The sequence below is a fragment of the Erpetoichthys calabaricus genome, chromosome 3 (assembly GCF_900747795.2).
Source record: "Erpetoichthys calabaricus chromosome 3, fErpCal1.3, whole genome shotgun sequence".
NCBI lineage: Eukaryota > Metazoa > Chordata > Cladistia > Polypteriformes > Polypteridae > Erpetoichthys > Erpetoichthys calabaricus.
This window is the reverse complement of record NC_041396.2, coordinates 207,685,067-207,710,366: the sequence shown is the minus strand read 5'-3', so window position 1 is coordinate 207,710,366 and position 25,300 is coordinate 207,685,067. Positions and strand designations below refer to the sequence as shown.

General features: G+C 36.5%; 1 protein-coding gene across 19 annotated transcripts in view; it reads left to right on the top strand.

Moving 5' to 3' along the window:
- eya4 (EYA transcriptional coactivator and phosphatase 4) overlaps positions 1-25,300 on the top strand; it is a 300,443-nt gene that overhangs the window by 168,820 nt on the left and 106,323 nt on the right. For 15 of the 19 annotated variants that reach the window (XM_028797736.2, XM_028797738.2, XM_051924957.1 and 12 more), the window contains 2 exons: positions 3,106-3,155; positions 22,523-22,644. In XM_028797736.2, the coding sequence (XP_028653569.1) occupies positions 3,106-3,155; positions 22,523-22,644 (172 nt within the window). The remainder of the gene's footprint in view (positions 1-3,105; positions 3,156-22,522; positions 22,645-25,300) is intronic. The other 4 variants (XM_051924949.1, XM_051924952.1, XM_051924951.1 and 1 more) reach the window with 1 other exon arrangement.

Here is a 25,300-nt window from a genome sequence, read left to right as displayed (position 1 = left end):
TGGTAGTAGTTATGCCTTGAATTGAAGGCATATGAAACTTTAAGGGACTCTGTGAGCATGAGGAAAAATATTCTCTAAAATGATGAGACAATAACTGACCTCTTTAGGCAAACCTCTAAGCACTATGTCTAGTAAAAACCAGGCGCAGTGCATCACCTCCCTAATACCATCCCTACAGTAAAGCATGCTGGTGTCAGCATCATGCTATGGGGTGCCATTCAGTGACAGGGACAGGGTGACTTGTCAGAACTGAGGGAAGGATGAATGCAACCAAATACAGAGAGGTCCTTGAATAAAACCTGCTCCAGAGTGCATGCAACCTCAGACTGTTGACGCAGTTCGCCTGTGAGCACAACAATGAGCCAAGACAATGCTCAACTGGCTTTGTGACAAGTCACTGACTGTCCTTGAGTGGCCCAGCCAAAGCCCAGACTTAATCCAAATAAAACATGTGGAGAGAGACCTGAAGATGGCAGTTTATAGATGCTTCCCATCCAGTCTGACAGAGATTGAGAGGATCAGCTAGGAAGAAGATGAACTGCCCAAATCCACATGTGCAAAGCTTGTAGAGACTTACCCAAGAACACTCAACACTGTAAGGGTCTGAATACTTACATCAATGAGAGAATTCAGTTTTTTATTTTTAGTAAGTTTGAAAACCTTTCAGAAAACGTGTTGTTACTTTGTCTTTATGGACTATAGACTGTAGGTGGATGGGCAAAAATGGCAAATGTATCTATTTAAAATTAAATCTACAAGACAAAGTTTTTCAGAAAGTGAAGAGGCCTGAATATACACTGAACACACTGTATCTCATCCTTAAAATTATACACATTTCTTATGACATGAGTGATAGAAAAAATTAATGTAACATATATGGATCTTTTAATTTGCAGTCTTTCTGCATGTAAAACCTTTCTAGACACTTAGTGTGTTATACTGCTGCATAGGCCAAGAGCACAGCGAGAAAAAAGATTCTGGTAATTTGTAGTAGTGAAACAACACAACAAACTCAGAAACAGTCACAAGCTCACACTTCAAATGAAGTTGTAGCACTGTCCAATTTGACTGATCATTTTGTGGGTCAAAGTCAGGTTCATCATACTACATCTCTTCAGGTACTAGCAAGCCACGATTGCATGCCATATTATGCAGCACATTACATACTTGCACATTGCGACACACTTTTTGTGGATAATAAAGTGGAAATGTTTATTATTTATATAAGCAAATTCATTCTCTGAAGGCGCTTTATAGTGTAATGTCAGTGCAGAGCGCCACAAAGGATAAATTCTCTGCTTTTTATATGGTTCTTTGAGGTGACATGCACTCCTGCTGTTAATAATGTAATTCCAGCTCATTCTTTTTGTGATTCATCCCTGGCTGATGTAATTTGTCCACCACTGTTATAACAGCAATGTGTGTGCAGCTGACAACTCTGATTAGATTTGGAAAAACAGACATTGCTGCAAAATGTGCTTTGATGTTTGCCTGTGTAAGGAAATCTTATATATCTGGATTACAAGCGGATAATACCATCCTATACAGCTGGCATGGCACCACTCAGTGATTATTGCTGAAATACCCGATTGGTCAGCAAGTTCACGTTAAAAAGCTCCTGTGGCTAAAAACCTGAGAGTGGACAGAACTTGCAAAGAAGCAGGTAGAGCACAATTCCTCAAAGTCTGCCTTTGTAAAGCTGGCGCCAGTTCAGCACACAGCTTCAAGAGGATAGCTCTTGGAAATCGAAATCAACTTAGAAGGCAGCCATCATCATCTATAAATGCACACTCTCTTCTAATTCTTCCATTTGTTCTAACAACAAAAAAGCAGCTGTGGTATTTGGAATAGTTTCGCCATTATATTGTTACAGAATGATTACAATCAAGTGAATTAAATTTGTAAATTATATGCAATTAATTTTGATGTATTTAATAAATCCATCATGGATGCAAATATGAAAAAAGAAGGGAAATAACACAGAAACAGTACTACTTTGACAGTCAGTGCTGCCAGTTTGCAAAAACCAAGCAAAAACGTGTGTATGTGTGGAGTCAGGCTGCGGTGAAAATGTATGTGGCTTTATGTATGGGACTTTCAAAACCTCACAGAAAGCAGGAAACAGGAAGAAACAGTCTAAGCCACAATTTGTTTTTTAAGGTTCCTAGAATGTCTGGGAAAACCATGCAGATGACAAGCCTATGTAAAATGTTTTATTAAACACTTGGTTTGATTCTTTTTTGTGTACAGGACCACAGATGATGTGTTAGCACGTATTAATAGCGTCGAACACAACATGAAAAATTCAATCAATAAAAAAGTGTTGCATATGGGTGAATACAAAAAGTTAGTGAAAAAAATCGACTGCAAAAAAGAAGCAAAAATAAAATTGACAAATTAATTTCCTACATATGGCTGCATATGAAGTAAACCTAATTTGGAGTGCTAGCGCTAGTAAAAAAATGGTAAAAAGACCACTTTTTTTTAGGTCCATCATTAGTGTTCTGAACAGGTGGCTGGGCCACTTTGCTGTTCTTTAAAAAAATATGAAAACCTCTAACTTACTTTGTTGGAATTTGACAAGGTATAAATTGATCTTAAACAGTGATTATTTTATTTTCCATATGAGACATGATGATCAATAGTACCAGATCAGGAATTTTACATGCACATAGAATGTTAAAACAGACAGGAAATTGTAAAAGATGCAGATTTCAGAAAAAGAAAATGAAAAGTTATTTTCAAAACAAAGAACAGTGCCTCTTTGCAAGGAACGTCAGTCTTTAGTTTCTTTGTTCCTAGCCAGACTATTCCCTTGTCAGTTGAGTCTAGGCATTTTACATGTTAATAGACCTGAGGAAGTGTATTTGGCTGCTCTTCTCTGAGACAATAATGAAATGTACTGTTCAGTCAGTTGACATACTGCAGTAAAACAGGGGGAAGTGTTTAATACAGAGACACCAGAATGACTTCAATCATTTTTTGGTTCTGTAGTATAACAAGTTGTGTATGATTGAACTCTGACAGAGGAAGTTGTGTTTAATACCTTTTTCTTTTTCTATCTGTCTGTTTTGTTTTTTTGTTTTTTTTTTCTTTTTTTGCCAGGCAAAGAAATCACATACCGAGTCACATGTTTCAGACCCTTCCATCACCAGGTAACCAATATTATGTACTCTGATCATTTAGAGAGTGATGGGTTAGTTCATTCAGTGTGTGCTTGTAATGTTGAATAGTGCTTTAACTGCTTCATAACTCCTTTACAATGTTCTGTTGTAGCAAGATTAGGTGGTACTGTCTTGGCTGCAATTAAATAGTCTTTCCTATTTGACTGTCATAAAATTTTCCACATATCCATTTTTTGAACCTGGATGTTTCTATTAGAATTCTATTAGAATGCTGTGAGGAGTCAGAGACCATCTTTGCCATATCAGTTACAGGACAGAATCCAGCACTGTATTGAATCACTAGTCCATTAAACATCACATTCATGAACACATCCACTATTCGCCAGTTGACCTAACATGCCTGTCTTAGGGCTGTGTAAATCCATTGGCACATTACAAGATATTAATTAGAAGACCACGTCAATTCATGACTGCATTTGCTGGATCTCTGTGACTAGCATTCAGCTGAATTTCAGATTTTCAAAGTATCCCAATCTCTTCACATTCTGACAACAAGTTAACTTACTGCTTGACAGTGCCAGTACAAATGCTTTTCAGGTTTAGCAAGTTAACCACAATCTCTGCAACTTTTTCATCCTGTCATTATAGATAAACACAAGACATCAGACAAGCAAACCTCTCATTTGTGTCTGCTGTTAAAAACATGTGATTTTCTTGCAGCCACATTGTATGCATTGTAGTTCCTTGTGCTTGTCAGCTCTGGCACACACACTAGACTGCCCCTGTGACTTGAGAGGTGAGTTGCAGATTATTGGACAGAGTTGCTGGGCATGTTAAACTACATGACCAAGGGTCACAGGAGTGCTCTGTGACTACACCTGACTCTCTAACATTTTGTCAAGTTATGCTACAGCTGAAAATAACTGGAAAACGTGTGTAGTGTGACAGAGGCTTAAGGAAATCAAAACACATTGATGACACAAAAACAGGCTTGTCATCATAGCAGTAGTAGTGGTGCTGGTATCATCACATTCATAGTGTACAGTGAAGTTTGTATTTGCATATCTAACCAACATACATGTCACCAATCTCTTCTGCTATGATAAACAAGAATGTATTAAAATACAAATAAATAGTTTCTGGGCAGGAAATCAAAGTCATATTTTTGAAGCTGTAAGGCAATGCGGCTAACTATACTGTAAGTAATCAGTATTAATTAATATTATACAGTAGCTGTCTTAGATTATTGACTTTTTTTGAAGAACTGATTTAGCAGTTTAGCCCTGTTCATGCTATTTTATTAATATTATGTATTTCTTTAAGTTAGCCCTATTGACAATTCTTTGTAAATGTCATCTCTTTAAATTTCTTGTAATGTTTAGTGTTTTGGGGAAAAACTAAACGTAACATTTTTATCATTCACAACTTCTGAGACATTCAAGAATATGAATTTTGCACAGAAATGTAGTCTCCAGCAAATTAAATATGCAAGGGAAGTTGACTGTAGAAGTGTTTGGACAGAAGTACAGTAAATAGGCTTCAACTATGTGAAGATTGTTCCCAAGTCTTTCTCCACAATTCTTCTATAGTAAGTCTTCTCATGGTTTTGATCTTGAATTCACTTGGCATGAAACTTCATCCTGAATATACTTTTTCTAGCAAGACACATATCGCAGCATTGAAATAGCATTTATCGCCTGGCACAGGACTGCACTTCAATATCCTTTATTTATTCAGTCGGTTCATATGTGTTGCTTTTGGACTGTGATCCTTAGGAGCAAATGCAGATGGAAAGAGTTTTGTAAAGCAGGGAAGTTATTAAATTGGGTGTGGGAACTTTGTCAGGAGAATTCCTGAAGTGACATGCACATATCAGCAAATTCTTTGTCTTGCTTGGCCCTCTTTCTTCTTTAGAGAAAAGGCATTTAGCCTGCAGATGTGACAAGTAAAGTTGGGGTAATGGAATTTTCTAACCTCGGCAATATTTAATTTTAATTTTAAAGAGCACTACTTTAACAGTGAGACTTAATTAAAATAATGAAGCTAAATTAATTTTGGGGGAATACATTTATAAGCTACTCTCTTAAAAATTAATACAGTTGATAGTGATTTACTAAAAATAACTAAAATACAAATGAACTACAAATAAGCTTTCCTGTTAAAATTTGCAATGTTGAAGATAAAAATGTTTTGATGATGTTTCATAATTTTCTTTCTTGTAAATTTCTAATTAATTTGGTCTTTAGTTATGATTTTTTTACTTATTTGCTTTGTGAAATTAATTTTACAGTATATTGTATTTGCTGCTGTAATAGCATTTCTCTTCCTTATTACCCTAGGTGACATAAATGTATTTACAGGCAACACATGTATTAGTGAATTTGTGGAAATTTCATATGGTTGTTACATTTTTAAAGGTAAAATTAGTAAGATATCAATCATTTTATGATAACAAACCAGGAAAAAGAACGCTCTATTTTTGATAAATCTGTGAACATCTGGGAGATATAAAAAAGCTTACAATTGAGCTAATTATTTAATTATATAATGCATTAAAGTGAAAAAGCTTAAAACATTTTATTGATATTTTTAATATATAGTTGCAGTGGTATTGATTGTTATATTTTTTCATGTATTAATTAGTAATAAAAGTCTCAATCAACTAAAAACATAATAAACATGAATGGCATTTTCAAAATGTAGTCAAGAAAAATATATGTATAGTAATTAATACTTTAATGACACCACATACAGTATATAATTTTTCAGTATCATTCTGGGCAGTTTCTTGCCTTGTTAAATATAAAGATTCAAAATGTGTGTTTTGTTTTGATATGAATTATTGCTATGACACAATGTTTATTGTTTGCTGTTGCTTTGTGTTCGTACACAAGGCATGTCTTTGAAAGAAAACTTGGGTGGCTTTATTTATTCAAGTATTAACCTTTCCTAACCGATTTTCAAAGTGGTTCAGGTTTAGAATTAAGACTTCTGTTAAATGATGCTGATTTGTAATGCACTAAAGTCAGAAAGTAAAGTGTGCCAAGAAAAAATGATTTGTTGTGTTATTATAGTGACAGTTCTTCAGAAGTGGACAACAACAGTATAAGAGGTTCAATTTCTAGAGATAGCGAAGCATACAAAATGATGATTTTGCTTAATTTGTGTACTATGATACCATTTCTGAATGTGCATGATATCACAAGACCATTGGTCAACTTTCAAAGCTACCATTCGCTGGATCTCAAGGGTGTAAGACGAATGTGTCAGATTCAGATATCCCTTACAGAATTTCAGTCTGCTCATAAGTGAAAGCATGTTAGATGTAATTATGATTAATACCAGCAGACATTCACAGCAACTGATTCAATAAAATCACAGAATGCACATGTGTCTCATATAAGTTATGATGAGCTGCGGGCTTTCTTTGAGTTTATTCATTATTGTATGAAGACATAATTCAGAAACCTGAAATTCAGATGAACTACTCAACAAAATATTTAAGTGCAACACATTATTGATTGAAGATCATGAATGAAAACCATTTTACTTTAATTGTCAGATGTTTGCATATTTGTTGACCAGAAGTTTACTATCCCTTCACACAACAGTAAGAAATCCTTTTAGAAAAATAAAACCGTCATTGATAGAAAAGTGCACAACTGAAGAGAATGTTGTTGTTGATGAATCATTAATGTTTTTTGAAAGGTTGTTTTGTCAATGGTTCACTTCCCGGGTCCTCCCTGCATGGAGTTTGCATGCTCTCCCCATGTCTGCGTGGGTTTCCTTGGGGTGCTCCAGTTTCCTCCCACAGTCCAAAGACATGCAGTTAGGTGGATTGGCAATTCTAAATTGTCCCTAGTGTGGGCTTGGTGTGTGTTTGTGTTGTGTGTGTCCTGCGGTGGGGTTGGCACCCTGCCCGGGATTGTTCCTGCCTTGTGCCCAGTGTTGGCTGGGATTGGCTCAGCAGACCCCCGTGACCCTGTGTTCAGATTCAGCGGGTTGGAAAATGGATGGATGGATGTTTTGTCAATGGAGCAATATGTATTAGCAATATTCATACTGAATAACAAGTACAGTTTATTGGTAGCTTGACAGAAGTGCCTGGATTCTGCAAAGTGGAGAAAAGGTAAACTTGCTTTTTTATTTTTTAAACTCAATATTTCTTTAACCATAATATAATTACCCGGTACTAAAACTAAAATTGAATCTAATTTTTTTTAAAATAGTGCATCTTTGGAAGTCTGTTGGTTTAAAATACTCTGACAAAAGAGCTGTGTCTGCTTAACTTGATTATGGAAAAAGCTATTGCACTGCTATGAGAAAAACCTGGCAAAAAATGAATAATAAATCAGCAAAAAGTGAATAACGTATCTTGAAAAATCCTTAGTGGCCTTCATGTTTTAATAAATTACAAGAGGAGGCATTAAAAAAAAAGAGTGTTGTTTATTAATGTGCAGTAGACACAGTTTCTATTTGTTACATTTGTCCAATATGCTTTGCATACTGGAAAACAGTTTAGTAACTCACGTGTCAAAAGGCATTTTCTTTTTGGGTGCTTTGATTTTTTAAATGTGAAAAATCTTAGGAAATGAAAAGAATAAAAGACAAAGTAATTATGCAATAGTTTTCCAGAATACTTTATTATGTAATAGACATTCATAAGAAAACAAGTAACTATAATGGGAGAAGTATTTTGGAATATGTTTTTTATTTTTATCACATTGATGATGTTAGTTTGAAACATCCTATTTGCCTGTTAAATATGTATAACTCACCTGCTTGTTGCTGTCATACAAAAATAATATGGTTTAATAACTACTGGGGTGTTCCATTAATTCATTTATATGATGTATTGTTTATCTTGGCATATTTCAGTTGTAAAATTGACAAAGACAGGTTGCATACATCCATCCATCCATTTTCCAACCCGCTGAATCCAAACAGGGTCACGGGGATCTACTGGAGCCAATCCCAGCCAACACAGGGCACAAGGCAGGGAACCAATCCCGGGCAGGGTGCCAACCCACCGCAGGACACACACAAACACACCCACACACCAAGCACACACTAGGGCCAATTTAGAATCGCCAATTCACCTAACCTGCATGTCTTTGGATTGTGGGAGGAAACCGGAGCGCCCGGAGGAAACCCACACAGACATGGGGAGAACATGCAAACTCCATGCAGGGAGGACCCGGGAATCGAACCCAGGTCCCCAGGTCTCCCAACTGCGAGGCAGCAGCGCTACCCACTGCGCCACCGTACAGTTAAAGTAAAACTGGCAGCTGTGGATTGTGCATCCTTACTTAAGAATTGTGATGATTTACAAGGCTATTTTGTTTTATTATGGAAAGTTTATTGTAAAATCGTGCTTACTTAGTAAACACAATGGCTATGTCCATTTGTAACAGACCTGGCCCTAGTAAAACATTTGCAGAATAGCATTTGAGATGACTAAATCAGAGTTTTCTTTTGCGTGTGTAACAGCATTTTAACTCCAAAAGCCTGTCATCTTCACATTTGACATTTCATCTTATGGAACTGGAGGAGTGAAAGGATGATAGCAGAGGAAAAAGCCACAGTTTATATTATACATGAGTAGTTAAACTGCTTAAAAGGAAATTAATTGTAGATGTCACTTTTGGAGAAAGTTGCTTCACTGCTACATATACAATGCAAAAAAAAAAAATAAGACCTGTGCTTAGTGTTACATGTATATAACAGTGAGCAAAGTATAAACCTCTGCAGACAATGCAAACACATAGCTTTAGTACACTCCTGCTTAAGGAGGAAAGAATAATTGTCAGTCTTTTGATTTACATTTAGGTATTCAATTTTTTCATATGTAATGTTCTATATGTCCACCAGAATTTTCTCAACAGTTCTCTTGTTCTGACCACATCCTAATGGTTTGCAGATTAGTTTGATTGTCACCTCTAAATTGGCCTGGTGTGGTTTGCGGGAATGGCTTCAGCCCCTAAAGACCTATAGTAGAGTAAGTAAGTTTGAAAAAATAAGCAAGTGCTGAGTTTTATGGCCAGTTCTTTAGAGCTGTTTTAGCACAATGTGTGACCAGAAAAAAATCAGCTTTTTATAAGGTGTGCTGAGAAAACTACAGAATCATCTGTCAAACACGTCTGGCCCCAATAGGAGGAATATGTTGAAAGGTTTAAGCGTTGCTGTATGATTTTAAAAATGGCAGAATGCATCACCAGCCCTTATACTGTGTGTTTCCAAGACTATGAGTGATTACAGATTACCTAAATTGTATCAAGAGATTAAATAAAAAGTAGCAAGTTTGTGTTTCAAAACAAAAAGTAAACTACAAGAGGGCTGTGAAAGTGGCCAATCAACTCATAGGGAAGAATTCTTGTAAAATATGTGGATAATAATAATAATGTTTTATTTATGTAGTGCTTTTCATATACTCAAGGACACTTTACAATTCAATAAACACATTAACAAGACAGTAGAAATTACATACAAGAAAATGAATAATACTCATTGAAAAGATGTGTTTTTAACATGAGCTTGAAAGTAGTAATAGATTTTTCCTCATGAAGGCTTAGAGGAAGAGCATTCCAAATTTTAGGGGTTATCACACTGAAAGCTCTACCACCCATAGTTACTAACCTGTATTTACGTTATTAACCTGTGAGTACGTTAGCGTCCGATGATCTTAATGCTCAGGCAGGAGTGTAAGGAAGCAGCAGCTCAGACAGATAATGAGGGGCTAAACCATGAAGGGCTTTAAGGGTGAGAAGAATAATTTTATATTTGATTCTTGAAGAAACTGGTAACCAATGCAAATCATAAAGGACAGGAGTGATGTGAGCAGATTTTTTAGTGTGTGTAAATAAACGAGAAGCAGAATTCTGAACATACAGTAATCCCTCCTCCATCGCGGGGGTTGCGTTCCAGAGCCACCCGCGAAGTAGGAAAATCCGCGAAGTAGAAACCATACGTTTATATGGTTATTTTTAGAATGTCATGCTTGGGTCACAGATTTGCGCAGAAACACAGGAGGTTGTAGAGAGACAGGAACGTTATTCAAACACTGCAAACAAACATTTGTCTCTTTTTCAAAAGTTTAAACTGTGCTCCATGACAAGACAGAGATGACAGTTCTGTCTCACAATTAAAAGAATGCAAACATATCTTCCTTTTCAAAGGAGTGCAAAGCAAGCAGTCAAAAAAAAAATCAATACGGCTTTTAAGTATGCGAAGCACCGCCGGTACAAAGCTGTTGAAGGCGGCAGCTCACACCCCCTCTGTCAGGAGCAGGAAGAGAGAGAGAGAGAGAGAGAGAGAGAGAGAGAGAGACAGATAAAAAAAATCAATACGTGCCCTTTGAGCTTTTAAGTATGCGAAGCTCCGTGCAGCCTGTCCTTCAGGAAGCAGCTGCACACAGCCCCCCTGCTCACACCCCCCTACGTCAGCGCAAGAGAGAGAAAGTAAGCTGGATAGCTTTTCAGCCATCTGCCAATAGCGTCCCTTGTATGAAATCAACTGGGCAAACCAACTGAGGAAGCATGTACCAGAAATTAAAAGACCCATTGTCCGCAGAAACCCGCGAAGCAGCAAAAAATCCGCGATATATATTTAAATATGCTTACATATAAAATCCGCGATGGAGTGAAGCCGCGAAAGGCGAAGCGCGATATAGCGAGGGATCACTGTACTGTAATCTATTGATATATTTAGTCTGGAGGCCATAAAACAATGCACTGCAATAGTCAAGACGGCATGAATGAGTGTTTAAGTATCTTTCACACTGAGGAAAGAATGCAGATGAGCAATGTTACGGAGATGAAAAAAAGCTGTCTGTATTATTGAGCTAATGTGTGGTTGAAAAGTAAGAAGCTGATCATAGATGACACCCAAATTATGGACTGATGCTGAGGGTTCAACTGGGATCCCATCGATGTCAATTTTTAGCCCATGAAGTTGTAGAGAGGACAGATTTGGTACCAACTAATAAGATTTCTGTTTTATTAGGATTGAGTTGTAAAAAGTTATCTGTCATCCAATGATTGATTTCCCGAATGCAGTCAGTCAGTGCAACAGGTGAAGATGTTGCAGTTGCATCAACACTTACATAAAGTTGTGTTTCATTGGCATAGCAGTGGAAACTTAAACCATACTGACGAATGGGAGCATACAGATGTTAAAGAGGATTGGACCTAGAACTGACCCTTGAGGGATACCTTGTGTGAGTGAAGTACTAGCAGATTTGTATTCCCTAATGAAAACATAGTATTGGCGATCACTGAGGTATGATGTGAACCAAGAAAGAGCAGCACCAGAGATACCAATAGCTGAAAATCGGGACAGTATAATGTTATGGTTGACTGTATCAAACGCTGCACTTAAGTCAAGGAGAACTAGAATAGCGGCCATCCCAGAATCTGCAGTTATAAGAAAGTCATTGGTTACCTTAAGTAAAACAGTTTCAGTGCTATGTAGGGCTCTGAATCAAGATTGAAAAGGCTCAAGCAAGTTATGCAAGTTTAAATAATCATTGAGTTGAGCAGCAACAACCTTTTCTAAGATCTTAGCCATAAATGGAAGATTAGAAATTGGGCGATAAAATTTTAGCTGTAGTGGATCTGAGCCAGGTTTTTTTAAAACAGGGGTTACAGCAGCAGTTTTTAAATCACTTGGAACAACACAGGTGCAGAAACTACAGTTGATAAAGGAGAAATGGGAGCAGAAAGTTCGTCAGTGCAAGCCTTAATCAGTAAAGCAGGGGCAGGATCTTGGTGGCTGGTAGATTGATTTAATTTAGATATTACTTCAGCAATATAAGTTAGTGTAATGGGGTTAAATTTAGATAAATAAACTGTAGATTTAGAAGTACAATCGGTTGACAGAGATGAGGAATGGTTAGTAGAGAAACCTTGATATATGGTCATAATTTTTGACTGAAAATAGTCCAGAAATAGATTACAGTGCTCAACAGAGAAATAAGGATTTTTAACAGCAGATTGACAAAGTCTGTTAACTGTATTAAAAAGAAATCTAGGGCGACAAGTACCAAAGTCAATAAGGGTGGAATAGTGCTGTGAACGTGCAGCAGATAAGGCACATCTGAATTCCTTCAGGTGTTCGGTGTAAGCCAGGGCGTGAATAGCCAAACCAGTCTTCTTCCAGAGCCTGTTCAAGCGGCAACCAGTTTGTTTCATGGTACACAATTCTCCTGTAAACCATGGAGATGTCCGGGTAGCAGAAACAATCAAGGATTTAGTAGGTGCATAATGATCCATAATTTGTGACAATGTGGAATTATATAGAGATAAAATCTGCATAGGGCAAGACAACCCAGAAATATCATGGAGACAGGAAGCACCAACAGCCATAGAGAAGGCTAACTGATCAATGTTCTTGATATTACGATAGGTTATTTTAGATTTTAGACTTATTTTAGGGAGGAGATAAGTGAAACTAAATTCAATCAGCTTGTGGTCTGAGATATCAATAACAGTCCCAGCTGTACAGACATTCTGCAGACCAGTGGAACATACAAGATCCAGAATATGGCCCTTAGCATGGGTTGAAAAAAGCTAAAATCAATAAATAAATTAATCAAATCACCCCCCTTGTTTGTCTTACCTCATAACCTAAATTAATTTACAGATCTCCTAGTTCATGAAGTATGTTGAATGATTTTCCCACCGAATGAAGTTTATTTTGACATCCTTTCATCAAGTGGCATGAAGGCAAAACACAGTTTGATTCATGATAATTTTTAATCTGCATTACACTGGGATCATAGAGAAGACACACAGTTATTTGCAGGAAAGCAAAAGCATATTTACCATTGTCTACCACCTTTTGGTGAGCACGATGATCTGAACTGTGTGAAGCAGTTCTGTTTTTTTTGGGTGTAGTATTTATTTAACAAAAAATATGTTCCAGCACTTAAAAAGACATCACGCTTCCCTTAAGACAAATGATCTAAATGTCAACTCCAAAAAAAGTATTTTTCAAGCAGAACAACCAAACAATTCTGCAATTTCAAAAGAAATTACAGAATCTATTGCAAACTTTTGGTGAGTAACATCAGGCAATTAGCTTTAGTTGAGCCAAAGTACTTTGAGGAAATGATAAGTGTTCTGAGGCCTAAATATACATTGCCCTCTTGAATCATATTCAGTAATGTAAAGATTCCCCAGTTCTACAGTAACACAAAGGACAAAGTCATTGCCGAGGTTTCCTTGGCTCAATGTGTAGGATTTACTATAGACAGCTAGACTGGCCTCAACATTCAAAAGTTACATGACAATTACCTGTCATTTTATTAGCACCATATGGGAGGTGGAATCATATGCTCTGTAGACACTGTTAATGTTAGAATTACACAAGGTACAGAACATAGCTCAGGTACTGAAGGAGGCTGACAAAGAGTGGGGATTATTGGTTCTAAAGCTACATTAGTAGCAGACAATGCCAGTAATATGACATTTGTAGCCAAGGAAACTGACATGGACCCACATTCTTTGCTCACATTCCCAACCTTTCTACCCAGAAGGTATTGACAATTGCTGCAATAGCAAAGCTGCTTGGGTGGGAAGAATTTTGAACTTTTTCCACCGAAGTTCATCTGCCACAGTCATCCTTGGGAAGTAACATGCTGTCTTTGACATCCCAAAGAAGAAGCTCAAAATAGATGCAATAATACAGTGGAATTCTACCTATGACATGATTAAAGAGTACTGTTTGTTGGAGCCTGCAGTCTTTGCCACATTTGTGTCTCCAGCATTGAAAGACACAGCCAGGGATGCGGTAACACTCTCAGACAAAAAAAAATGCTATTCTAATGAGATGTGGTTAATGATCTAGCACCAGAGAAAAGTGCTAGAAATGCAATTTGTGACGAAAAACTACCAACAGTTTATGTTATTGCTCCCATTCTTGCACGTTTACTGAAGAAAATAGACGAATGTATTGCAAAGGCTGAGAAACAAGTCACTCAAATTATCAAGTAAATCAGTGGTACTCTGATGACTCAGTGAAAAAGCATCCCACATCAGCTCAGCTTTAGATCCATACTACAAGTCCCTACCTTTCCTGAGCACTGTTTATAAATGAGATTTACAGCCAGTTAAGCCTTTAAGACTCCACAATGAGGTTTTTGCATTATTGTAATTAAACTAAGTTTACTTCTTTTTAAGTACTTAACTATGTACTAACTTAACTAAATTCCAAGTAGTTTTATCTAAATATTTAAACATCATCTATACTGTGCAATATATACAACACCGGTCAAAAGTTTTAGAACAACTCAGTTCCAGTTTTTTTTTTTTTTCAAATGAAAAAAAAATAAATAAATGCAATAAATGACCTAAAATGGCAAAAAGGTAAGCAGTAAACTGCCAGAGGTTTAAATTTAAAATTTACGTTAACAAAAACTGAAAAAAGAAAATTTCTGAATATTACAAATGGGCTTCTTCATGGAACAACTAATAGGTTACAATAGGCTACAGATGCTCTGCTGGAATTAAAGTAAATTAATCCTTAAAAACCATCTGTCTGTCTTAAAGCAGAGCTGGAACAAACTGTGTAACTCCACCCTCTGATGAACTACTTGGACAATATTACACTGGCATAGAACAAATAAACAATGGCAAATAAAAAAATAAGTAGCCACCTTTTTCTGATATAACAGCCAAACTGTGGTAACCCTTTATGATTCAGAATGCCAGTCACCAATTCTGCCTCCAGCAGAAGAACACCAGACCATCACACTTCCTCCTCCATGTTTGACTGTTAATGTCACATGCTGAGGAACCATCCTTTCACCAACTTGATGGCATACTAACACCCTGCATGATGAACCGAAGATTTCAGATTTTGAATAATCAATCCATAAGACTTTCTCCCAGTCTGCAGTAGTCCACAGCCAGTATTTCAAGGCCCTATTTTGTCCTTTAAGGAATGGCTTTCTTACTGCCATTCCTGTCCTGTTGTCCTGTCAAACCTGCAGCACAAAGTTTTCTCTGCATAGTAGAAACTGAGACTTGCTTTTCTCAACCACTGTTAAGCTGTGCTTGAAGCTGTTGTGCTGTGAGGTACCTATCACAAAAGCTTGTGACCCTCAGAAACTTGTCTTCTGATAGGGTTGTGACTATGGGTCTGCCAGGTCTCTGCTTATCAAGGTTTCTTCCAGTTTCCAATTGCCTTTGGATTGTGTAGGACACCATACTCACTGACACTTTGATTTTTTTTTGCAGTTTCTCTAAATGAAAGGCCTATGCTTCTGAGGGTAATAATGCTCTGTCTCATTACATTTGAAAATTGGTGTTTTCTGCTATTAGCACTGAAATTTACATCTTTCCAGGGTGTAGAGGGTCTAGTAACACAATCTGTCCCAGGTCTGCTTTAAAATAGAGAAAGGGATTTTAAGTAATTAACAGAAGTTGGGACACCTGTGGAAACTGTTTGCTTTAACTTTCAAGGTTTAATTTTCTTTAATTATTGCAGAACATCTGTAGGCTGTAACCTATTAATTGTTCCCTGAAGAAGGCCCATTTGTAATATTCTGATATTACCTTTTTTTTCAGTTTTTGCTAATCTAAACTTTAAATTTTAACCTCTGGCAGTTTACTGCTTACACTTTTAGGTCATTCATTGCATTTCAGCTGATTACATTTGAAGAAAAAGAAAAACTGAGGTGTTCTAAAACTTTTGACTGGTAGTGTTTTAAAATATTAGTATAAATTCATTAACTAATACATCATTGTTTTATATGTTTAAGAATCATTCTTCCAGTGTATAGACAAATCTTGAGATTACATCCACACATGATCAGGTGCCATCTCAAGAACTACCTGTTTTGCCTGAAGACAGCCAGACTGCATCTACTTCCATGAAGACAGAGGATTCCAGGACAATCACCGTTCTAATTGTAGCCAGACAAGTGGTTGATATTTAACAATTGCCTCAAAAGAAACACAAATCAAGATAGATGATGATTAAGCCAAGCCAAAACTACACCTCACTTGAAAGAGGTTAAATTGTATCTGGAGAAGCCACGGAAAACGTGGAGTTCATCCTTTTGCAGTTGTAGAAAAACAGACTTAAGCTGTAACTCTTGCTGTCTTGCTTGACAAAATGTTAGCTAGGGATTCCAGGCCCTTCTGTCCCATCAGAGTGGATTTTTTTATACTGCAGGAGATATAAATGCTGTTCAAAGAGCCTCCTTGAAGTGGCAACATGGGAATATGATGATTTTTTTCAAGAAAACCATACACTGGTTAGATGACTAAAAACCTTCTAAGTGAAACATTAGAAGAAAACTAAGAAAACAAAGTAGTTAGAATTTCTTTGTTCTACATGCGTTCTCTCAGTTTACAGTGTTACATCTTGATAGGAGTGTCATTTGTCTAAATGTAAATAGCATCAGTCTATTGAAGATTAGTTTATGGAGAGATACTTGTTAGTTTATTTGGAAAATAAATTTTTTGAAAAAAGCACAGTTTTGATTTGAATCAAATCAAATTACAAATCATCTGGTACAAATCAAGAATCAATTTGAACTGACATGTAACCATCAATTCACAACTCTAGTTGTGGAGATCCAGAACTATCCCAGCATTAGTATCATGTACAAGGCATAAACCAACCCTGATACATGCTTCTTTGATATGTGGGATAAAAATTCTGAGGAAATTTCATTCAGACATAGGGAGAATTTGCCAAACACCCAGTACCAGGCAAGAGTTTGTTTGCTAGAGCAAGGATTTTGTAGTAATAGTGAATTTTATGAAGTAGTAGAGTTGGAGTACACAAATTTACCAGACAGCACTATATATGTGTGCATATGGATGTATATTTTTTGTATCTGGATTAAATGCCAGAAAGTCCAAGATTTCTTGAGAAGCTTAAATTCTGAGGAAACTATAATGGAAAAAAAAACAAAAGTAAAGCAAATATCTACTAGGCCCAATGGGCCTAGGTAACATATGTCTTTAACATGTGTCTATTGAGTGGATTGGTGCTCCCAATTGCCTACCTTTCTAGTACCACTAAAGCACCCTGCCTTTTCACTTTCTCTTTCTCTCTTTATCACAACCCTGGTCCGTCTTTCCTTCTGCTGATACAGGTGTGACTACATTTCTGCCTTGAGGCAGCTTTAAACTCGTTCCTGAGGTCAAGTCCCTGGTCAAACTCCAGTGTTTGGGTGATGCACAGCTTACTTTGGCTATAGGGAATTAGACTAGAGCTCCATTTAGTGGGCCCTGGTGAATTTGAACTTCTGATTTTTGGTTAGCCCTTAAATGACCAGAGGACAGAGTTATAAAACTTGTGTAGACCCAACAACAGGTCCAAAATTTGCATACACAACTTTCCATGCAAAACTTGAGAAAATCTCTATATATTTAAAGTAACTTTGACCCATCCCTATGCTTTGACATGACCGGACCATTGATCAAGTAGTGAAATGCATCTGAACCAACTAAATGACGAATCATGTGTATAGTAATTCATATCAGGAAGGTGTCATTATAATATGCATCAACATGACAAACATATTAAACCTCAAAGTGATGAATATGAAGCATAAACTATTTAGAACCTTTTTAGGAGGGCCAATGCTGCGTATAAGTCAGAAGAACTTTTTGTTTTTTCATCATTTTGTACAGGCTACCTGTTGCCACTTCTCAGAGAACTGACCGACTAGTTAAAAATATCTCAGCCAAGCTTCACTCCTTCACTGCATGCTTTTCTTGAAGCCATTAACCGATTTTCAAGGCACTATATTCAGTTTTATTAGGGTGCGGATGTACATATATAAAACATATTTTTGCCAACATAAGAAGGTAATTTACATCAGTGTTCAAAGCACATTCATGTATGCAGATTTACAAACCAGTTGTGTGAATCAGGTTATTATCTGACATATGCATTTTCTTGTTTTTTAGCGTACACATATTTTAACACTCAGATCAATGCAAAATTTTATAAATGAGACCCCAGGTCCTTCAGACAATATCCATTCTACCTCCTGGCTCTTCTGGCAGGGTACAACTTGTAAGCCAACTACTGCCACCTGCCCTGGCAGTCTTCAGGCAATGCTGTCTTAATCAGAGAATCAGACACACTGGATCAATATCAAAATTATGTTGCAGTTTGATTTTGAAATGTTTCATTAAGTTCTCACATTCCTGCAGTACCTAGGGCTAAACCTGCCATATCTTGTGGGTGTTTTAAACAGGAGACCATACATCTGGTGGTAAAGATCTTTTAGCTGTTAATATTTTAGAATGTCATCTTTTTTAATCTAAGTGCTTGTTCATTTTGTAGGTGACTTCTTCTAAATATCAAGTAAATATGATTTAGTTGAGAATTTGATGTAAAATAAGGCCTCTGTCAATAATAAGTGTTCATTTGTAATAATAGTGTATTATTACTTTTTTTTTCTTGTTTGATTTTTGTGACTTAAATAAATATATTCATATGCTGTTCGTATTACAAGGTTTTGGGACTGCTAAATGAATGAATTCATGTTTGGAATTATAGGGATGAACCCTCGAGTCAGGGTCATAAGACTGATTAGCTGAACACGATCATGCAAAGTAAAGTAAATGTACAATGAAATTAATCATCCTTAACATGTTAAAGCTGTGTGGGATTGAACCACAAGTTCTCCAAAGCTTGTCTAAATGTAAACCACAGTCACCAAAGTCATTCGAAAAACAGCATGGTTAGTTTAGATATTTAAATTCTGTCTAATTCATATCTTTTTCCTTACACCTAATGCAACAGATAATGCAGATCCATATTCTCCATAGCTTTTGCTATTAATGATGATTATTTATCATTAAGACATCTAAAACGTTGTACTAAGAAAGGATTTTGAACATAAGTAAATTTCATATTTTTGTGAATTATTTGGAAATAGATGGCACTAAAGGGGGAACACAGTGGCGCAGTGGTAGCGCTGCTGCCTCACAGTAAGGAGACATGGGTTCGCTTCAGTTTGCATGTTCTCCCCATGTCTGCATGGGTTTCCTCCGGGTGCTCCGGTTTCTTCCCACAGTCCAAAGACATGCAGGTTAGGTGCATTAGCGATCCTAAATTGTCCCTAGTGTGTGCTTGGTGTGTGGGTGTGTGTGCCCTGTGGTGGGCTGGTGCCCTGCCCGGGGTTTGTTTCCTGCCTTGCGCCCTGTGTTGGCTGGGATTGGCTCCAGCAGACCCCTGTGACCCTGTAGTTAGGATATAGCGGTTTGGATAATGGATGGATGGATGGATGGATGGCCCTAAGATTGCGATACTTTCCTTCCAGCCACCACAATTGCCCAGTTATTGCTCAAATTAGAAATAGTGCTAATTTTAGAGGAAGAAGCAAGTTTCTGCTGGATTCACCCCTGAGGAATTTTTCCTTGAGAAATTTTACACTTCCTTCTCATTAAAGTGCATGGAAAGATGAAGTATCATACCAACTTTAAAGAGTGGCTAGTCCAGCCATATTTAACTAACTATATAAATGAATTAAGCCTCTGTTTTCAGGGCAGCCAGCATCTTAGACTGAATCCATCACTGCATTAGCAATTCTGTCTATCCATCATCAAACCCACTCCATCTAACTACAATGCTTGAAGGTGGCCAGAGCCTATACTGGGATTATTCAGTGTAAGAAGAATGACCATCAGACATTACGAAGGTTTGGGGCAGCCACCCGTATAATTTTTCCTGGCTGCAAAACTGTTGCAAAAACATTGACATGTTCACACAATCGAGTCCAAAACAGAACTGACTTATTATCTACAAGATGGCAGCTTTAAAGGCTAGTAGGCGAAGTGATGTCATTAGGACTGGAGCCGGAAGTGACGTCATTGGCTGCTCCAGAGCCGGGTGAGATTTCCCTAGAATGGTCTGTAAAAGATTGAGAGAGAGAATTAGTGCACTTCGCCACCCCCTGGTCCTGTGTGGAATTACACATACTCAAGCCCTTTAGTTGTCTCCTAAACACGCGTGTGTGACATCAGGCACAATGCAGAAATCATCATAGAAAACATTCATGCATATATTTTCCCTGACACGGGGTAAATTTACAGTTTTCCAGTTAACCTAATAAAAAGTGTTTGGGATTCTGGAGGAAATGTAGGAAAAAAACTTATGCAGATACAAAGTGATTGTGCGCTTTCTACACAAGCTTTGAACTGGATGTGATTGCTGGTGGGCTGCGAGATGTGTACCTGAGACTTCAGATTTCCCTCTTTTGTGTACCACAACAGAACAACAAAGAGAGTCCCTACTGAGAACACGAATTAAGCAGAGACTTTCAAAAGTAGATTTTAAGTTAAACTATCCCATTTTACAATTAAATGTTAAAAAAAAACAATAAGCAGCATTTTGTTTTTAAATGGCAAGTTTTTAAAACAAGTGCATATGTTTTTAATTTCATGTTTTACTGGGCTACATTTTTGAGGCAGAGTGTATCTGTTTATTTAATGTGAAGGCACAAATTGCGATGAATTTATTGTGCAATTTGCTATAGGAGCACTAAAACTTTGAAAAGTTTTCATTAGGCATGGATAGGTTTGGGATAGCCATACCACATGCACTTCAGAAGCGGTCATCCATTTAAAGCTAAGCATGTCCATGCCTGCCCAGTACTTGGATGGGAGACCATCTAGGAAAAGCTTGGGTTGTTGCTGGAAGAGGTGTTGGTGACACCTATATGGTGTTTGTTTTACTGTATAAAGAATCTTAATTAAGTAATCCTTAAATGTAAAGGTACACATCTAGTATACTATATTAACCTCCATGAAGTGCAGTAAACCATCTTTTGACTGAGGAAATGACCTGGTAAGTATATGTAAGATGGTGAGAGAGTTGGAAGAAATGATGGAAGAAAGCAAGCATATGAAAGTGAGTGACTGTGTGAGGAAGCAAACAAGAGATTGGGTTTTGATGTGGGAGAAAACAGAAGAAATAAGGACTTTATAAGGAGGAAAGAAAGTGAGAAGTCTGAAATGAACAATTGTTTGAAGGGGGATAGTTGGTGCAAGTGAGCATGATAAAAAATGAGAGATAGGACAAGTGAGCATCAGTGAAAACTAGAGACTGAATAACCAAAGACCATGCAGCTTAAAACATTGTTATCTCTGTAATTATTTGCTATAATACCGGTAGACAATGCATACTGTGTAGCATGTTCAAGCATTTTAAGATGACAACATTCCATTAATATGCTTTTCCTTTACCCAAATAACATTTTAACACAAAATCTGCAAATATGAATAGGTGAGCTATGAGTTGATTTTTTGATAGCAGAGTAAGAAAGAAAGTGATCCAGCAATCCACTCTAAACAAGAACATTCTATTACTGTAAATCAGTCTGCTGAGAAAAGTTAATGCACATAGAATGAATGGCCTCTTAAGAAATGTAAGCTGTTATATTTTTCAAACATCAACCAAAGAGAAACTTACAATTGGTAGTATAATGGATTTGAGGCACTATGTTCTATGAAAGTGCTTTGTTACAAGTATTTATGTGTACTGCACATGTGGTTCAATAACCATTGTTTCTGAGCAGCTATTTGCTCAGTTCTCCTATCTCCTCTACTAAGATTCTTTTACCAAGTCAAGATATTTTATGTACTATGTATAATGTCATCGTCCTGGGTATGACATTAATCTGCATCCAGCCCTGCAAGTAGGCCCTCCAACCTGCAGGGAAAACTTGGGGGTTGGTGGCAGAATTGGCACTCCAGCCACTGCAAAAAAACCTCACAGTGGTTCCATTCCATCTGAACTTGTGTGGTGATGAGGTGTCACCTGTTGCATGGCTACACATGACATCCCAATCTGGGATCCTGAGTTGGTTTATCATGTGGTGGGTGTGGCAATGTGCTGTATCAACACATGCTCCTAGTCGTGTTCATGTCGTGTATAATCTCATGTGTTGCCTATGCTTATTGTTTATATTACTATTCCTGTTGGCTACAATATTTTTTATGTAGCTTTAAAACTTGTTACCTCTTTTCTTGGGCTGTTAGTGTTTGAAATCCCAGAAATCTAAAAAGGTATTACATCAGCTAGTAATTTTAAGAATTTATTCCAAAAGTGTCTAATGTACTGTATAGGCTATATTTTAGACGATACAGTGTACATTTAACATTCAAAATTACATTGAAGAGAATGCTATATTATAGTTTCATCTTAGTAATAGTTGATATTGTGATTTAGTAGATTTCATCTTAGATTATTAGTCATTCATGCAATGCTATATCATTTGAATAAATTCAGATTTAAATTATGAAGATTAATGTGTAGAAAGAAGTAATTTCTGTACTAAAACTGAAAGGTGACATTGTCTTTATAATCAAAATGTTAAAATGTTAATAAGAGACACAAATTATATCATAAATATTTTTTTTCAACAGGTCTATGGACATGCAGGACTTAGCAAGTCCTAATAATCGAGTAGGCAGCAGTGATACACCTGGTTCCAAACTGGATAAGTCGAATCTCTCCAGCTCCCCAATCACATCAAATGGAACAGGAGGTAAGTTATACATTTTTGTTCATTCATATATGTCTAGCAAATGCTTAGGTTAATATTTTATAATTACTGCAATTTTATTGTCATTAACAAATATACTGGAGTTACACTGTATGCATTGTGTAGCTGTTACAAATTTGGAAGGTTTTTGTGGTTTATAGTAATATTAAATGGTGTAACTGAATGTCTGCTGTCATAAAGTGGTATACAGTATGTGTTTTTTAATAGCAGGGATTAAAGCCTCCTACCAAGAATAAACTCGAGTGATAAAAGTGAATTAGCAAGCATATAAGTAGTAAATATTTGTGATGTTTTTGGTTTAGTTCATATGTACATCTCTATAATATATTTTATGTCTGTCTCACTTTATCTATTGATATAGTATTTAAACTTTATGGCTAAATTTAGCTTTTGAAATCCAAACCAAAAAGTATGCACTTAAAAGTAAATTTTTAACACTTAATATTCAATAACATAACAATTTTAAACCTGATAAATCAATTCAAGTTTGCAAGAGGCCAAAACCTACCCCAGCAGCACTAGGTGCAAGGCAGGGAATGGCTCTTGAGAGGGCACCCATTGATCACAGCTCTACTCACTTCCACACTAACACCTACACAGGGCCAATTTGAAAATTTGCCAGTCAACCTAAACAGAATATTTTTGGAAATTTAAGGTGGGGGCATGAGGGGGTAGAATACCCTGTGGAAGATCCACACACACAAGAAGAATATGCAAACTCCACACAGACATTGGATAAAACCCAGGACACTATATCCATGGCATAGCAATGTTTTGTACTGCCCAATTGTGCTGCCCACTTTTAATGTTTAATATTCTGCTTTTAAAAGGTTTAGGTAGATTGTAAGCATGCTTTTGCTTTTAGAATATAAATAACATTTAAACACACCTAGTATTAAAAGAAGCGTGACTAATTGCATGATCTTTAAACCTTATTGTACAGAATAACCCAATGAATTTTACTTCTGAGCAGATGCTTCTTGTTAGCAATTAGCTTTGCCTCCACACTTACACTGCTGTTCTTATTGTTAGGTTCTGACACACCTGGAATCATTTTGTCAAATGCTTCAATTGTTACATTAGGGTGTTTTCAAGACACACAGAAAGAATGAACAATGTGTGTTTCTGATAGAAACTCTATTAGATGAAGATGAAATCTGATAACTATAATATGCATCAAATAACTTTATTTAATAAAAAATAGTAAAAGATTTTACCAGTACTGTGTAGATGCAGACAATCACCTTGCCAAGATAGCTTCTCAACATTCTTTTAATGAAACATCATTAAACTCAATACAGGGTGACCTTTTTTAATACTTTTTTTACTTTGACTTTATTTTAGCAGTCATGTATTACTGCTGTCTCCTATGGGCTGTTTTTTCACTTGAAATTTACTGTATTTTTGGCAATAGGAGAAACAAAAGGGAAACCCATTAAGGATAAAATCAATTAATCCATATTTTATTACTTCTACCTTTGGCCAAACATAGCTGGAGCAGTCATTATTATCTCACATAGGGATTATTGGTGAGAATTCCAAAGGTATATTATGACAGCCAAACTCTGTTTTGATGTATAGATTCCGAATGATTTGCTTTGAAAGATTTCTTGTTTTTAGAACATTAAAACATTTGAGCAGTTGTAACAGATACAGGCAATTCAGCCCAACAAGCTCACCAATTCTATTCACCTAGTTGCTCTAAAATAATATCAAGTTGAGATTTGAAGGTCCCCAAAGTCCTGCTCTCCACCCCACTACTTGGTAATTTATTCCATGTGTCTGTGGTTCATTGTGAGAAGAAAACTTTCCAGCATTTGTGCAATATATGCCCTTAACAAGATTCCAGCTATGTCCCTGTTTTCTTGTTGGAAGAATTTGTTTAAAGTAACAGCTGTGACCCACTGTTCTAATTCCCTTCATAATTTTAAATGCTCACATCATGTGACATCTTATAATCGCAGTTTTCTTAAACAGAAATGGTTTTAAGTCTTTTAATCTCTCCTCGCAGCTTATAACTCCCCGTCTAGGAATCAGCCTAGCTGCTCTTCTCTACACTTTCACTTGAGGTGCTACATTTTTTTAGTTAAATGGAGACTAAAACTATACACAATGCTCCAGATGAGACCTCACTAGTGCGTTATAGATAGATATATAACTTAACAATAAGTGTTAAATACTGCAGATTATGTTTTTGCTACTGCTTACCAAAAAGACATTTATTTTTCAGATATTTATATAAAATAAAACAACATAACAGTCTCATACTCTCCTAATTCAACTATTAGGCCACAGATATTTTCATGTTATTAACATCTTATATTAAATTATATTTTTTACTGCAATTACGTATATATATATATATATGTATAAATGTTCACTGTGTTAACTTAAGAAATATATATTGATTATTATTTGAAATAACAGTAGCACAGTTAAATGTTAAATAAAATAGGAGATGTATTATCTGCATCATTTTGTCGGATATATGGTGTTCATGTACCCAGCTTTTATAGAATATTGCAGCTTAATCGACATGGACACAGTAAATGTAAACTAAGTTTCTCAGGAAAATCCATCAAGAGACGCCCCTCACACTAACACTGCAAGAAAGCATAGAAAATTTTACACAATACAT